The sequence below is a fragment of the Balaenoptera ricei genome, chromosome 1 (assembly GCF_028023285.1).
Source record: "Balaenoptera ricei isolate mBalRic1 chromosome 1, mBalRic1.hap2, whole genome shotgun sequence".
NCBI lineage: Eukaryota > Metazoa > Chordata > Mammalia > Artiodactyla > Balaenopteridae > Balaenoptera > Balaenoptera ricei.
Window position 1 is genome coordinate 19,373,661 of NC_082639.1, and position 14,344 is coordinate 19,388,004.

The window sequence follows — 14,344 nt, forward strand, 5'->3', positions numbered from 1 at the left end:
AACATGCTGTAGTAAAAAGTACCTTTCATAATATATTCTTAACTTTAAAACTTTAAATATGATTGTTTTTAGAAAGCTGTGGGGGAGAAAGATTCGGTGCCTATAGTGCTTATTTTCCTGCTTTTCCTGATAATTGCCTAATTTCTGGTGAAATGTACTGATCCCAGAACGAACTGGCGGAGAGCAATAGAACTCTACTGAGAGCTTTTTAGAAGCCCACTCTCTGCTCTGAAAAAATTATTGTTAAATGACATTTCATCCATAAGAACAAGCCAGTTTCTAGTTCTGGCACTGTGTAACACGTTCTCTTTGAAGCTCAGTCGGTGTTAGTGACTATGCTGGTGGTACTCATATGCCCTTGTGAGGCTTGGAACAACCTCCCATTGCTTCCTGCCAGTGCTGCCTTCATACTTTTGGGGGAGTAATTTCTAAACCTAATTTTCTGTTTACGCTGCAGTCGTATTACAGAACTTTCAGATTAAAAGAAAAAGTTCCCAGGCTTTAGGAATTTAGGTTTATATCAACTGCCATTTGAACAAAAGCTTCAGGTAAATATAAGTGAAAATATTAAAATATGGGACACATTTCAGGATGTTATCACATGTCATCAGAAGGGGAGCAACCATGGCATAGCAGAAAGTGTTAGGGGTAGAGACCTGGTTCTGTGCGGAGAGAGCCCTAGCTCTGATTTAGCTGGGACCTTGGGCAAGCTGTCTCATCTTCTTGGAGGTCAGTTACCTCATTTTTCATTTCAATAAGAAAGAAGGGAGAAATAAACTAACATTTCTTCATTGTCTATTACGTGCTAAACACTGTTCAGGGTACTTTTTACTACTGTTATCAGACCATTTTCAGACCTATTATTGAATAGAATTTATTATTTTTATCACACTGGTGTTACAGGGCCTTTGTGGCTGACAGGTTCATGGCAGTGATCAAGATCTTTATTTGAAGACTTCCACTGTCTTCATTATGCTCAGAAGTTCTTAAATCAGAGATCAGCATCATTAGAGCACAGATAAGCCTGAGAGGTAGGCTGGGGGAAGAGAAAGAAGAAAGCGTGAGAACAGTAATAAGAGAGAGAGACACACACATACATACACACACTGAGACACTGACTTGGATATAGCTGAGTGTGGCCATATAGTTGTTAGGGTAAACTCTTCTGGTTTTGGGAAAAGAGAGTGGAAACGATAACTTTAAGAAATTAACTTTTTATTGTAAAAGCAGTGATATCTGCTATATTACCAGTGAGTAAAATTCCTCCTCCATGATATTCTCTGAGAAAATAGATAAATTGGAGAAGACCACTTTAAAAGTCTGGGAAATATTTGTTTTCATTTTTCCCATTCCCACCTTAAACATTGAAACTATCTCATCCTTTGTGGTGTCACCAGTTCCTTCTGCTTCAGAAGTCAGCATACCATTTGTAACATTGTATGAGTCAGACCTACAAGTAAATTGCCATGATCATGGCATAAGGTTTTGGATTATTATTATGATAGTTTAACAATTTTGTTATAGTTTAAAATGTTACAGCAGAACTATAAAACTGTTAGTTCTGTATATCTTAAAAGGAGTTATAAACTCAGAACAAAATCTGATTTCCAAATAGATTCTTCAGGTAATTTGCTTTCATTATCATGTCTCTGTGGTTCTACCCTTCTGAAAATAGTCTTCAGCAAGTTGAGAGATCATTTTGAGTTCCAGGTACATCTTCAGTACACAGCAGCATGAATAACACATACAGAGAGACTAAGTGGAGTGGAACAGGCCAGCCTTTTAGAGAAATCATTCATTTCCTGCTGCTGGTCAGTCAGGAAAGTACAGACTGTTCTTCCCCTTCGTAAAGTTGACTTGGGCTACGTGAAGCCCTCGTTAGAATGGTCCTACAATTCACGATATGGGTCTCATGAATGCATTCTGAATCACATGTATACATACCCTGTGTGTGTGTGTGAAACAGAGAGAGATAGAGACAGAGAGAGTTAGAGACAGAGACAGACAGAATTTCACTGCCACTGCCACTGCCACATGTCTTTATGTTCTTTTTCAAGGTAATTTCAAAGATGAAAAATCCTGTTGAGGACACTAAGAGCTGAAATAGAAAAATGGATTGTTAGTGAAAGGTTTTCTAAACCTGTTGTCAGTATAAACTCTGCTTATAAACTATAAATAAAATCTGTTGAGCATTATAAAAGCTGAATTTGATACCTTTTCATGGGTGCTATTTTGTTCTAAAATGATTGCTCCACAAGTTGACATTAAAGTAGACAGAGATCAGCAGTATACCACATTTAATCACAATAAATAAAATCCTTTAACAGGTTGAATGGGACACACAGACAAAATACTTAGTAACTGGGATCTTGGTGTGTGTGGTTTGATGTTCACAATTCAGTCATTCAGTTAGTGACTTTAGTATTAGTCAGAATATAGCAAATCTAATGAAGGATAATTAATAGGAGTAAAGTGATCTGAAACAAAAGATTTGTGTTGTTACCTTTTTTTGCTTATTTGCCATCTGGTGTCCAGCATTCCCTTGATTTGTATGAAATAATTCTATGCCTTGAAAATCAACACCTTTAAAGTTTTAAAAGGGAACTCAATTAACATGTAAGTCTACATACTTAGTATTGTTTTCTCTCCCTTTAGTGAGTCAACTAGTTACAGTAGGTCATTTTTAAGGACCAGCTCCAGTGTCCTGTGGCTGTGCTGTACTCATTTTATACCAAGCAGCTGGAACCGGGCCACCAGCCCGAGGGCCTCCAGTTTTTTGTGGTGAATTAAATTTTAATTGCAATTAAGCCACTTAAGTTGCTTAAAGTATTAGCTCCTATAAGGTGTCTCCTTTTCATTCCTATCTTTCCCTTTCTTTCTGTTTCTTATTTTAGTTTTTTTTTTATGAGTATTCATGATCCAGTTTTTAAATTTTTTTAAAATTAAAAAAAATTTTTAAACATCTTCATTGGAGTATAGTTGCTTTACAATGTTGTGTTAGTTTCTGCTGTATAACAAAGTGAATCAGCTATATGTATACATACATCCCCATATCCCCTCCCTCTTGCGTCTCCCTCCCACCCTCCCTATCCCACCCCTCTAGGTGGTCACAAAGCACTGAGCTGATCTCCCTGTGCTATGCATCTGCTTCCTACTAGCTATCTATTTTACATTTGGTAGTGTATATATGTCCATGCCACTCTCTCACTTTGTCACAGTTTACCCTTCCCCCTCCCCATATCCTCAAGTCCATTCTCTAGTAGGTCTGTGTCTTTATTCCTGCCAGGACCCCTTTATAATCTTAAATTACTGAGGACCTCAAAGAGCTTTCCGTTATTATTGATTTTACTATATTAGAAATTAAAACTGAGAAATTTAAAATATTTACTAATTCATTTAAGTAAAACAATCATGAACTCATTGTTATCACAAAATTTTTTTTTTTAAATTAATAGCTGCTTTATTTATTTATTTAATTTATTTTTGGCTGTGTTGGGTCTTCGTTTCATGTGAGGGCTTTCTCTAGTTGCGGCAAGCGGGGGCCACTCTTCATCGCGGTGCGCGGGCCTCTCACTATCGCGGCCCCTCCCGTTGCGGGGCACAGGCTCCAGACGCGCAGGCTCAGCAGCTGTGGCTCACGGGCCTAGTTGCTCCGCGGCATGTGGGATCTTCCCAGACCAGGGCTCGAACCCGTGTCCCCTGCATTAGCAGGCAGATTCTCAACCACTGCGCCACCAGGGAAGCCCTCACAAATTTTTTTAAGAATTAAAAATATCTGTATTTTCCAAAACAAAATTAGTGAGAAGAGTGGCATTGTTTTATATTTTTGTACCTATCTAATGTCTGCCTTAACAGAAGACAGATTCTCATATCTGCTTCTGTATATATTACCTTGTGATGACACACACCAAGTAGCCTATGGAAAACTCCACTATACAGGCATGAGAGAATGAGAATGAAAAAGGTAAATGATGTCAGTATTATGCAAATGGTTTTGACCTCATGGACCATCTGATGAAAGGGTCCCCTAGATCACAATTTTAGAGACAGCTGCCCAAGGAGACTTAATTTTAGAGCAGGTTTGACTTATTTGGTAAGAATATTTCATAGGTGGTGATGTATACCTCATATTTTATCATTAGGATGCATACCATATCTGTCATGTTATTGACTCTAGGATTCATTGGTAGGCTTAGGTGAGCCATTTTGCTTTTTAATAGGGTAGCATACCAGTTTCACCATTTTTATCAGTGTTCTGTGTATTTTCAGTTTCTCCTAATTCATAGGAGGAAAATGTCTTCATTATTTAATTTTGAATTTCTTTGATGATTGGGTTCTTGGACATTTTTCCATGTGTTCACTTATCTATTGCTTATCAATTTATTTTGACCCATACCTACTTGAATTTTTGATGAATTTGGACAAAATCCTTCTTATTTACTATACTATTTTTTCCATTCTATGTTGCTTCTTACCTTTGTTTATGCTATTTTTTATATATTGAAGTAATTTTGATATTAGATAGTCAAATCTCATAATCTTTTTCATTGTTAAGTCTGGACTTATAGGAAAATGGAGAAGTAGCATTTGAGTTTGAAATCTTATGGAAAAGGACTGTAGGAATCAGCTGCTCTTCTTCCTTATTAAAAAAAAGAAAAGAAAAGGAAGACCTAGAGAAGTAGAGAAGTTATAGTTTGCCCATCTTTACACAGTGAGTTGGTGCCAGAGTTGAGACTAGAGACTGACTTTCCCAAGTCTTCTTCCCCTCATTCTACCTCCATTTCTAATAAGTACCTCAGTTACATTTGGAATGAGAATGAAGAACTTTGTCTTTGGTTAAAATCAAAGACTTTTAATTTTTTTTCCCTAAATTATGTGCTTTGTGGATGTTTGCTTCTTACTAGAGTACTATTGTGGCTGTTATACTTAGTGGAAAAAATACTATTTCTTATTCATTTTTATATATTTTAAAATTTAGAATCACTCTGAGAATGTAAAGTATTGTTGCTTCTCAGTTAGAGTAAAAAATGACCTGATTTTGACCACTATTTTGCCTAACAGGAAGCCTGCAGACCTGCAGAACTTGGCTCCGGGGACCCACCCACCATTTATAACTTTCAACAATGAGGTCAAAACGGATGTAAATAAGATTGAAGAATTTCTTGAAGAAGTCTTATGCCCCCCCAAGTGAGTATTGAAGAAAATATGCATGGAAATATTGCCATCTCTTTAAAGTTTGTCTTATCTGGCCCTTAGAGACATTTCTCCTGATTGTACTTGAGTTAAATTGTCACAGCATTAAGTTGGAATGACTAGCACTTTTCTTCATACATTATAATGCTACACAAATGTCAGAATTAGCTGCCAGCTAAGCCAGTAAGCCACACTAAGAAAGGTAGGAATCTGATTAAGCTATAGAGTACCTGGTGAAAGTAGGTTTGGGACACATGAGATAGGTCAGGAAAGACTGGTTATTTGAGGTCCCAAAATGAGAGAGAAGTTTAGGGAGAAGAAAACATGGAGAAAGAAAGGTTCAAACTGAACCCAGCCAGAATATCTAAGCAGGAGTGTGGTACAGGTTGCTGGGAGATTTCCTATCAGGCCATTTTAAAGGTAACTTTCTGAAGCTACCACCCAAGGGAATTAACTTTTTAGATTGTGTCCCTGGGATTCCATTTTTATTTATGTATTTCTTTGAGGTGTTCTGGATCCCCCAGTCTTGCATATTAGCCCACATGGTTAATGATTTTAAAGTACTCAACTATTTACTATATTGTGAGGTGTAGTTGAGGAATAGATGTACTGTAATGACAGTTACCTAAATTGCAACTATGCATCATAATGTAATCTTGGCATAGGTTCAAAGCATCATTGGTTTCTTTTAGGCTTTTCCAGTTTCATTATCCTGAAAACTGGAATGTTTCTTCTGGCCCAAACCTTTTCTTGTTAGTTGTCTTTCACCCTCCATATATACAGATAAATTTCCCTGAATTGGGATTAATGGGTCAGAGAGTTCTAAAATAATAGTTACTCAGTATTCATTCCTTCATTTATTAGTTTATCCTGCAAACAGTTACTGGGCAACAAAGCCCTATGGATATAATAGTTAATAAGATAGTTCCTGCTCTCAAGAAGTGCAGTCAAATATGTATGAAGAGATAGTGGTGCTGTGGGAGAGTGAGTAGAATCAGAAAAGGCTTTATAGAAAGAGATAACACTTGAACTGAGCTTTAATTGAAAAAAAAAAAAAAAGGCCTTTCGCAGGTGAATGAAGGGATGACAGACGTTCCAAGCAGAAAAATAATTTTGGATAAATAGTGTTTCTTTGGGGGACCTAAAGCTGTGGCTGGAGCATAGCATGCAGGGTTGGGGATGGTAGGCAGGAAGGCTGCCAGGAGACATATGAATAATGACGCCTCTGTCTACAACTAGCCCATCTTCAATTGTGAACAGAATTGCCCTCTGTTTAGCAATCTTATACTAAGCTTAAAATTCATTTTCTTAATCGTGTATTCTAAAGCGTATTCTCTGCCTTCCTTCCTGTCTTTCTAAGACCCTCAAACTTCTTTTTTTTTTTAATTTTTATTTTTTGGGGTACAGTTGCTTCACAATGTTGTGCTAGTTTCTGCTGTACAGTGAAGTGACTCAGCCGTATGTAAGCCTCAAAACTTTTTTATCTCTACTTTCCAGGAGTCCTAACCTTCCTTCCATCCCTAGTAAAGTTTCTCTAGACCAACATTAATAAAACTATATTTGACTTTTCCTCCAGGCCATGTGTATAGTTAGAATACTGATAAATCGAAACTGGGATCCTTGTAAAAATATAAATTGAAGCTGTATACACATAAGTAAGGAACTATTATGAACATGCATTCAGCTTAGTAGAAATAACTTTTCAGATATTGTTTTGCATCATAGAACATACTGGATCTCTTTTACTCTTTTTATGTATGTATGTATATTTTACCCTTTTTATTCTTAAAGTCTGTCAGCTCTGAGGAAAGCTCCATATTTGCCATCTTATCCTCAGACACTAATGAAAGTGATCTTCCTCTCATAACTGTAGATCATTGTATCGACATTAAATTGTAAATAGAGAAACAGTTTGAGTGACATTCATTCTCTGTGAAGGAAGCTGTATGTTGTTTTAAAGCATTGTCTAAAATGTTTGTTGTGTAAATCCTTCCAAGGATATTTACGTTTTTGAAATCAGTATGCTGATAACATTATATACCATTTCAGTAAAATGGGCATTTTCTCATATTCTCTTCTAGCCTTCTTCTTCAACAATAGCAGCAATAACAACAACAAAAATAATTTTCATTATTCTTTCTTATTTTTCTCAGAGGGAATAAATATTAACAGAAATAGTAGAGCTAATATCAAAATATTCAATTTTTTTGGCATCCAGTACTCTGTAAGACACCGTAGCTTTTTTTTTTTTTTTTTTTTTGGCTGTGCCACGTGGCTTGTGGGATCTTAGTTTCCCAGCCAGGGACTGAACCCGGGCCCTTGGCATTGAGAGCGCGGAGTCCTAACCACTGGACCGCCAGGGAATTCCCTCATTTTGCTTTTCATATATAGAAAATTTAGCTTCATTTCATTTGGGCATATTCATAGAGATACTCTAACCAGAAATGATCTTTTCTTTTGGTTTAGATAATTTAATTTAAAACTTGGAGATCTTTCTGTTATAAAGGGTTCATAATCCACTAAATTCTCTCTATGGTTAATTTTCCTTGTTTTTATGTTGAAGTTTATATTCTGAAGAGAGTTTCTAAATAAAGTTTAAAATTTTACTTTATATAGAAGGGAGTATTTTTGATGTTACTAATGCCTCTGCTATTATTAACTAACATTCAAGTGCTAATTATGTGCCATGCACTGTGCATTGTGGATTATTTTGTGGATTATCTCAATTAATCCTCTCAAAGACTTTATGAAAAAACTGAAGATGAGTAATCCAAATAATTTGTCCAGGATTTCACAGTTCATGGTGGCAGAGTTTGCATACTTACTTTCAAAGCCAAGTAAAAACAAAAACCTATGTTTGACTTTTATAAAAGGTAAAATGTGAGTCTCTAATTGGAATTGTGCTTTAGTGAGTACAAAATTGAAGGCTAGCTCAAGTTTAGAGGAAGGGTAAGATAGAAAGCAAAGGTAGTTTGTTTTACTGTGATGACCAAGTGGGACTGAAGGTGGTTTTCAAACTTAATTTAATGAATCCTTTTTAAAAAGTAGGTGAGGTTTAACTTCTGATGAGTTTTTATTTATATGCATTGGAACAGCATGTTTGGATTGGGAGTACCTGCCCTTAGTGAGCTCTGTAACACATAATGTGAAATGCGGATCAAACAGCATATTCTCTGTCATGCAGAATTGCTTCTAGAGGATGAGAGGAGGAAGTGTTTCTGGGACCATCACATACATTCTTCTTCCTTTCTTCTGTTCTAGGGCAGCCAGGGGCTGGCTGCCTTTTCTCGGTAGGATAAGGAGGTCTTCAGGTCCTTAGCTGATCCTACTCACACTGATTGTAAGCCTTTTTGTTTCCAGATAGGATGAGGACAAAAGGCAGAAGAGTTGTACAAGCTGGTGGACTAGAATCTAGGATTTCTAATAACATGTTTTTGGCATTTGATGATACTGAGAACAGAGGGGTTTTTACGTGAGCATTTCTGATTTAATCATGACGAATACAAATACAGGCAACTGTCTATTCTAGAGTTGTTTAGAGTTTAGAGACTAATGAAAAGATAAAATCAAGGAGCTTTTGCTGGTCAAGGTAACTATAGGTTTTAAAGAAGAAACTATCTTTCTTCTCTTCTGGGGATATTTTTTTCAGTTCCCCTTGCTTGAAAGAAGGAACTACTTTGCCCAAAAAAAGCTTTCAAAAAAACTTTGAAATTTGGGTTTTTAACTGAAGCAGGCTTGTATACTTGGCTAACTTACTGATAAAAGGATAGAAGGATAGAGGAAGCTAGATAATTTTGGAGAAGAGTTCTATAAACTGTTGTTAAGCCTTTTTTTTTTTTTTTAAGAGAAATACAACGAAACTTGAGTTTACAGGGATAATTTTAATAGACTGTATAACCACACTTTATTCTTACATTAACACAAGAAAGGAGAAAATGTTTGAAATCTTTCTTAAAGGATGGAAGTATTCTTAGCTAGTCTACCATTAATAACAGTCAGTGATGTAATACAGGATGTGATAAAGGACTGATCTGAAAGTCTAAATACCCTGGATGTGCATGTCTATTCTGTTGTTGACACATAGCCTTTTATTAATTATTTGCCTTCCTTTTGTTAAATGTTTAAGTGAATGCTCATAATAATTGAAAAGTATTGCTTTATCAAGCAGTTTGCTAAAACTAATAATGAATTATTAAAATCCAGTGTTTGGGGGGAATGCAAAAAAAAGTTGACAGCTGATTTTGGACCTACCAGTTTAGCATTTGATTTATCTTTTAGAACTTGATCTTTAATAAAACAAAAACAAAACAACACTGGACCTGGGGACAGGAGATGTGAGTTTCAGTTTGACAATACTTTTAACTAGTCCAGTGATTTGGGGGCCAAGTATGTAAGCTTTCTGGAATATAATTTCCTTTTAGGCAAAATGAGAGATTGAGGTGAGTGGTCTCTTGTAACTATAGTATTGTATGCATTAAATTAATAGTACAAATTTAATTGTCTTGGAGGAGAAGAATAGGACATGTTTAACCTGCTTTAGAGAACACTGTTTTTCTTAAAAATTGTAATAGCATCTATTTCCATATGAATAAAGGATATGCTGATTGCAGGTCTTTTAATTTTTACCTGTTCATTAAAACAGATCTCTAGTAAGCATGCTTTTATGTGTTGATCAGTACAACCCCAGTACTTAGTACAATTCCTGACACATAGTAGATGCTTAATAATTAGAATAAATGAATATATGCATGAATAATGAATATATAAATAATCTGTAATTCAAGCCTACCTGTCTATAAGTTATTATGAGAATTATGAAGTTTACTTCATTAGAGAAAGTTGGTACTGCTAAATATTGGTTGGGGAAAAGAAGAGTAAATTTGGACTTGGCTAGAGGAAGTCATAGATATATTGAAGAGGCACTTCAATATATTTTGTTCCTTGCACTATTTTTTGTTTGGAATGAGTCAATGAAGGTACTGTATTATAAGCGGTGGAAACATTTAAATTAGAGGCTGGTTGTTTTCATAGTCAAGGGAAATCCAGGAATGTTGAAGCTGGAATTAACTGTTTCAGCTCAGGCAGGGAAAAAAAAAAAGAGAGAGAAGGTAAAGTTTTCTATAGTTAGCAGGAAAAAAAATACATATTATATATATACACACATACACATATATATAATATACACACACAGGTGTATAATTTTCACACACAGGTGAAATTTATTTACTATAAGCATTCGCTGATAAGCTCATTATATAATTAGTTTCATTTCTAATTATGAAGAACTCTTTAAGCTTAAAAATAGATATTAAACAGAAAAATAACTTGAGCATGTTGGTATTCAATAGATATTTTATATTCTCCTTACCAATGTAGTACTATGTCTAATTTAGAAGATATATCTTTTCTTGAATTTAAAATGGTAAACGTAAAAGATATGAATATAAAAACTAACCTGAAACTACAGCTTACAACTGAACAAATTTTTTTCTAAAAATACCTCACTTTCATTTTTAATTTAAAGAAAAGTAGTAAGACAGCATCTTAAAATATATGAATAAATCTAAACTAGTTCAATGTAAGATTTTTTCCATAGTCTTACCGGCCCCCAGCCCGTTTTGCAGGGCTTTTAAGCTGATCAGTCTTCCCTAAAATGGTGCTCAGAGTCTGAACTTCTCTAGTCCTGACTCCTTGGAGCTGATACAAGCTCTGCTGAAGGGAGAAGTAAAGAATTGGGCTTTTTCACGTGTATTTTCCAATTTGAGGAAGAAATAAACATTGGGTATGTGTGTTTGAAAATTTAAGTATAAGAAATACACATTTGTGTGTTTTTTTTTTTAAAAAGCTGTTGCGTCGTGAATGTCTTTTCTCAAAGTAGAAAGACTTTGTAACAACACAACAGAGCACTTGTTAGCAAAATTCCTGATGTCTTATTTTTCTGTTGTTCATTGTCACCCTTACAATATTTAATATATGGGAGGTTTTGGAAAATCCTGAGTGTAGGAAAGTGAATGATCGGCCTCCTGCTGTTTTTGTCCTTAACCTAAGCTTGGACAGCTTAGACTCTTTTCCTACTGTCAGGTTTCTGTGGTACTGCTATACATGGCTGGCTCAGTGTGTGGCATACCAAAGATCTGTCTGTTTGGCATTCCTATTTGAGAAAGCTCTACAGTTGAAATGTGGCTAGTGTAACTGAGGAAATGAATTTTAACTGTATTATGAGTAATTTAAATTCGTATTCAGATAACCACAAGTCACTAATGGCTACCATCTTGGACAATTCAAATATATAATATTTCCATCATCACAGAACGTTCTCTTGGACAGCTCTGCTCTAGAGTTCTCTTTCTAAGACGCCCATGGGCTTGGCACAAGTCTCTGAACAAGTAGACTGTTTCCCCAGCATTCTAATTTATAAAATGGAGGTGGAGTGTGGATGAGCTTTAGTTGCCAAGAATATTAATATGTGAACAAAAACACTGTGTAGAACTTTGTTTCCTAAGGAAAAAACACATCTTAAAAATATCATGGAAAACAGATAATAGCATTTCTTAGAGTAATAACTGTTAAAAGATGTCTAGTAACTGCTAGCACAATGGTTTGATTGAGAGAATTTATGCTAATGTATCTTTGGAGGATCTATAATCCGTTATTACATTTTTCATTTAGGTACTTAAAGCTTTCACCAAAACACCCAGAATCAAATACCGCTGGAATGGACATCTTTGCCAAATTCTCTGCATATATCAAGAATTCAAGGCCAGAGGCTAATGAAGGTAAAAAAACCAAATGATTGAATTAACACTGTAGAACCATTCCCCCCCGCCCCGCAAAAATACCCCAAAACAAAACAAAAACAGGAACAAAGACCAAAAACCCCTATTATGACAGTGATTATAAATGATTACTTTGGAGGCCAGACATTCCCATAAGTATCAAAAACTGGCTTTCAGAGTTGATCAGAGATTTGAGGATAAAGCAGGGTAAGTCCTTAAATTGCTTTTTTCTCTGTTTCTTGCTAGTGGGACCGTGCCTAGCATAAAGTAGATGTGTGATAAAATGTTTTTTGAATAAATTTGTTCTCATATTCTTCTGAGAAGTTACCACGAAGGGAGCTATACAGAAAACTGCGGTGCCTCAGAAACAGTGGACCGGGTGGTTGTGGTTGTTGGAATAGATGGATACAACGTAATTTAAACTGTTCCCAAATCTTTGTTTATTATCCGTGCCAGCAACCTGAAGTCAGCCTGGGTGGATTTTTGTGCTAATTACCCTTAAGAGCAGTTTTTGGAGTTGCTCTAAGAGAGATTTGGACTCACCAGCCTTCCAAATTTCTCCGTATCCTAAAATTAAGATTTTAGTTTCAAGTCATATTTTCATGGTGAGAATTGTTTCGGTAGTACAGATGCAACTTCCTTCTTTTATTTATTAAAAGACACTCTCTTATTATTTCATTTACCAAACTTACATATAGTAAAGGGAAGCCTCTTAGAAAGAGGTCCCATTTAATGAACCTTGTCTTAACGACACCATTCAGTCATTTCCCCTTTTCTTCTCTTTGGGGTGTTAAGCATTGTTCTTCCTGGGGAAAACTATATAGAGAGAGCATTAGTGTTAATTAAAAGTAACAATAATAACCAAAGAGCCAACTCCTGAAGACACTATAATCCATCATAATTTTAGACTCTTTGGTAGCTTGGGTGGGTTTCTTTGGGTAGAGTTTATGGCAGCAAATGAGCAAGAATACCAAAGGGGAAAAAATATCAGTGCTGGTTAAGCAAGAATAAACATATTTTAAAAAATTGAAACATTTGCTGATTTCCTTATGTTATTTCAGTGGGTAGATTTCCAAGCTATTCAGGCTTTTATTTTTTCTATAGCGAAGGGAAAAAAGGGAAAACGTTAGTGCTCAGGCCTGCCTTATTAAATGTGTTTCAGTAGCTGCCTTAGTTTGGGAGCAATTTTCCTTAGTAATTGGCTTTTTTTTCTGACTACTGTTTCTGTCTGAGAATTTTATATACTCGGTAAACAGTTATACTGGAGCCCCTCCTATCCACAGACAGTATCTTTTCTGTTCTACCCTCCTTCCTGCAGGTGACTGTTCTTTTTACACCCAGATGCTCTTGCTGCATAGTTCTTTGAACTCTCTTAGTTAAAGTCATAATGTTTTTATTTCTCTGTGTGGCTTTTGGAAACTAGAGGGTGGTTGAATTTATTTTGACACTTGGTGGGGAGGAGAGGGAAATAAAATGTGTTTGCTTAAAAAAAAAAAAAAACCAATTGCTTTGAGGGATGGGATGGGGGTAGAGAATAGGGGAGAAAGTGACTCATTTAAGTATAACTTTGTATTCTATTTTTTCCTGTCAATTTGTTACTGTCTTAAGTAGCCACCTACACTTACTGTTCTTAGAATGCTGTAACCAATAAGAACAAACAACATAATGGATTACACAGTGCAGAACTTAGAAGGCTTTTTACATTAAATTACCTATTGGTAAATAAGAATTCCAGTTACCAAGCAACTTCCCCCCACCGTGGCCTGTCACTGCCATGAGACTTTAGAAAACAGTATTCCAAATCACTTTGGAGCTTAACGGGTCTCCCTTATGTATATTTGTTGCAGGTCTCTTATCTGTCTGTTTCGTGCAATTAAATGCCTTAAATAAGTCTTAGTCATCCACCTTCTAATTCCCCGAAACAATAAACAACTTACATGTAGATGGATTTGTCATTTTACATGGTAAATCAGAGTAGGCAAGCCCTTGATTAGTTTTAAAAACCTATTAAATGTTTTACAAAATCCAATGTGTTTGGACAATTTTAAGACCTTTTAAGAGCTAATTCTAAGTAAGGGATTAGATGCCTAGATGCTACAGCAATTGGGCTAGTGAAAGTGAAAGAGAAGGGCCAATGCTTATATTGGGGTACAAAGTAAGCAAATATGATTTAAAGAATAAAATAAATAAAAGGAAACATAGATAGATAGATAGATGAAACATATAATTCTTTCGGTAACATGTCCAAGGTGATTGGGAGTAACAGTTTGTGTTTTTTTTGAAACATTAAAAGAGAAATTAATGGGTAATTCCTTTTATGGGATGGGTTCATTATGACCTGTCCCAGATCTCCTAAGTGTTTTTCAGTTCTGTGA

At 35.6% G+C, this 14,344-nt stretch overlaps 1 protein-coding gene across 1 annotated transcript in view; it reads left to right on the top strand.

Annotated features, from left to right (window-relative positions):
• Nucleotides 1-14,344, top strand: part of CLIC4 (chloride intracellular channel 4) — a 77,270-nt gene that overhangs the window by 46,527 nt on the left and 16,399 nt on the right. Inside the window, exons 3-4 of the mRNA XM_059915973.1 lie at nucleotides 5,062-5,187; nucleotides 11,863-11,969. Coding sequence (XP_059771956.1) covers nucleotides 5,062-5,187; nucleotides 11,863-11,969 — 233 coding nt within the window. The remainder of the gene's footprint in view (nucleotides 1-5,061; nucleotides 5,188-11,862; nucleotides 11,970-14,344) is intronic.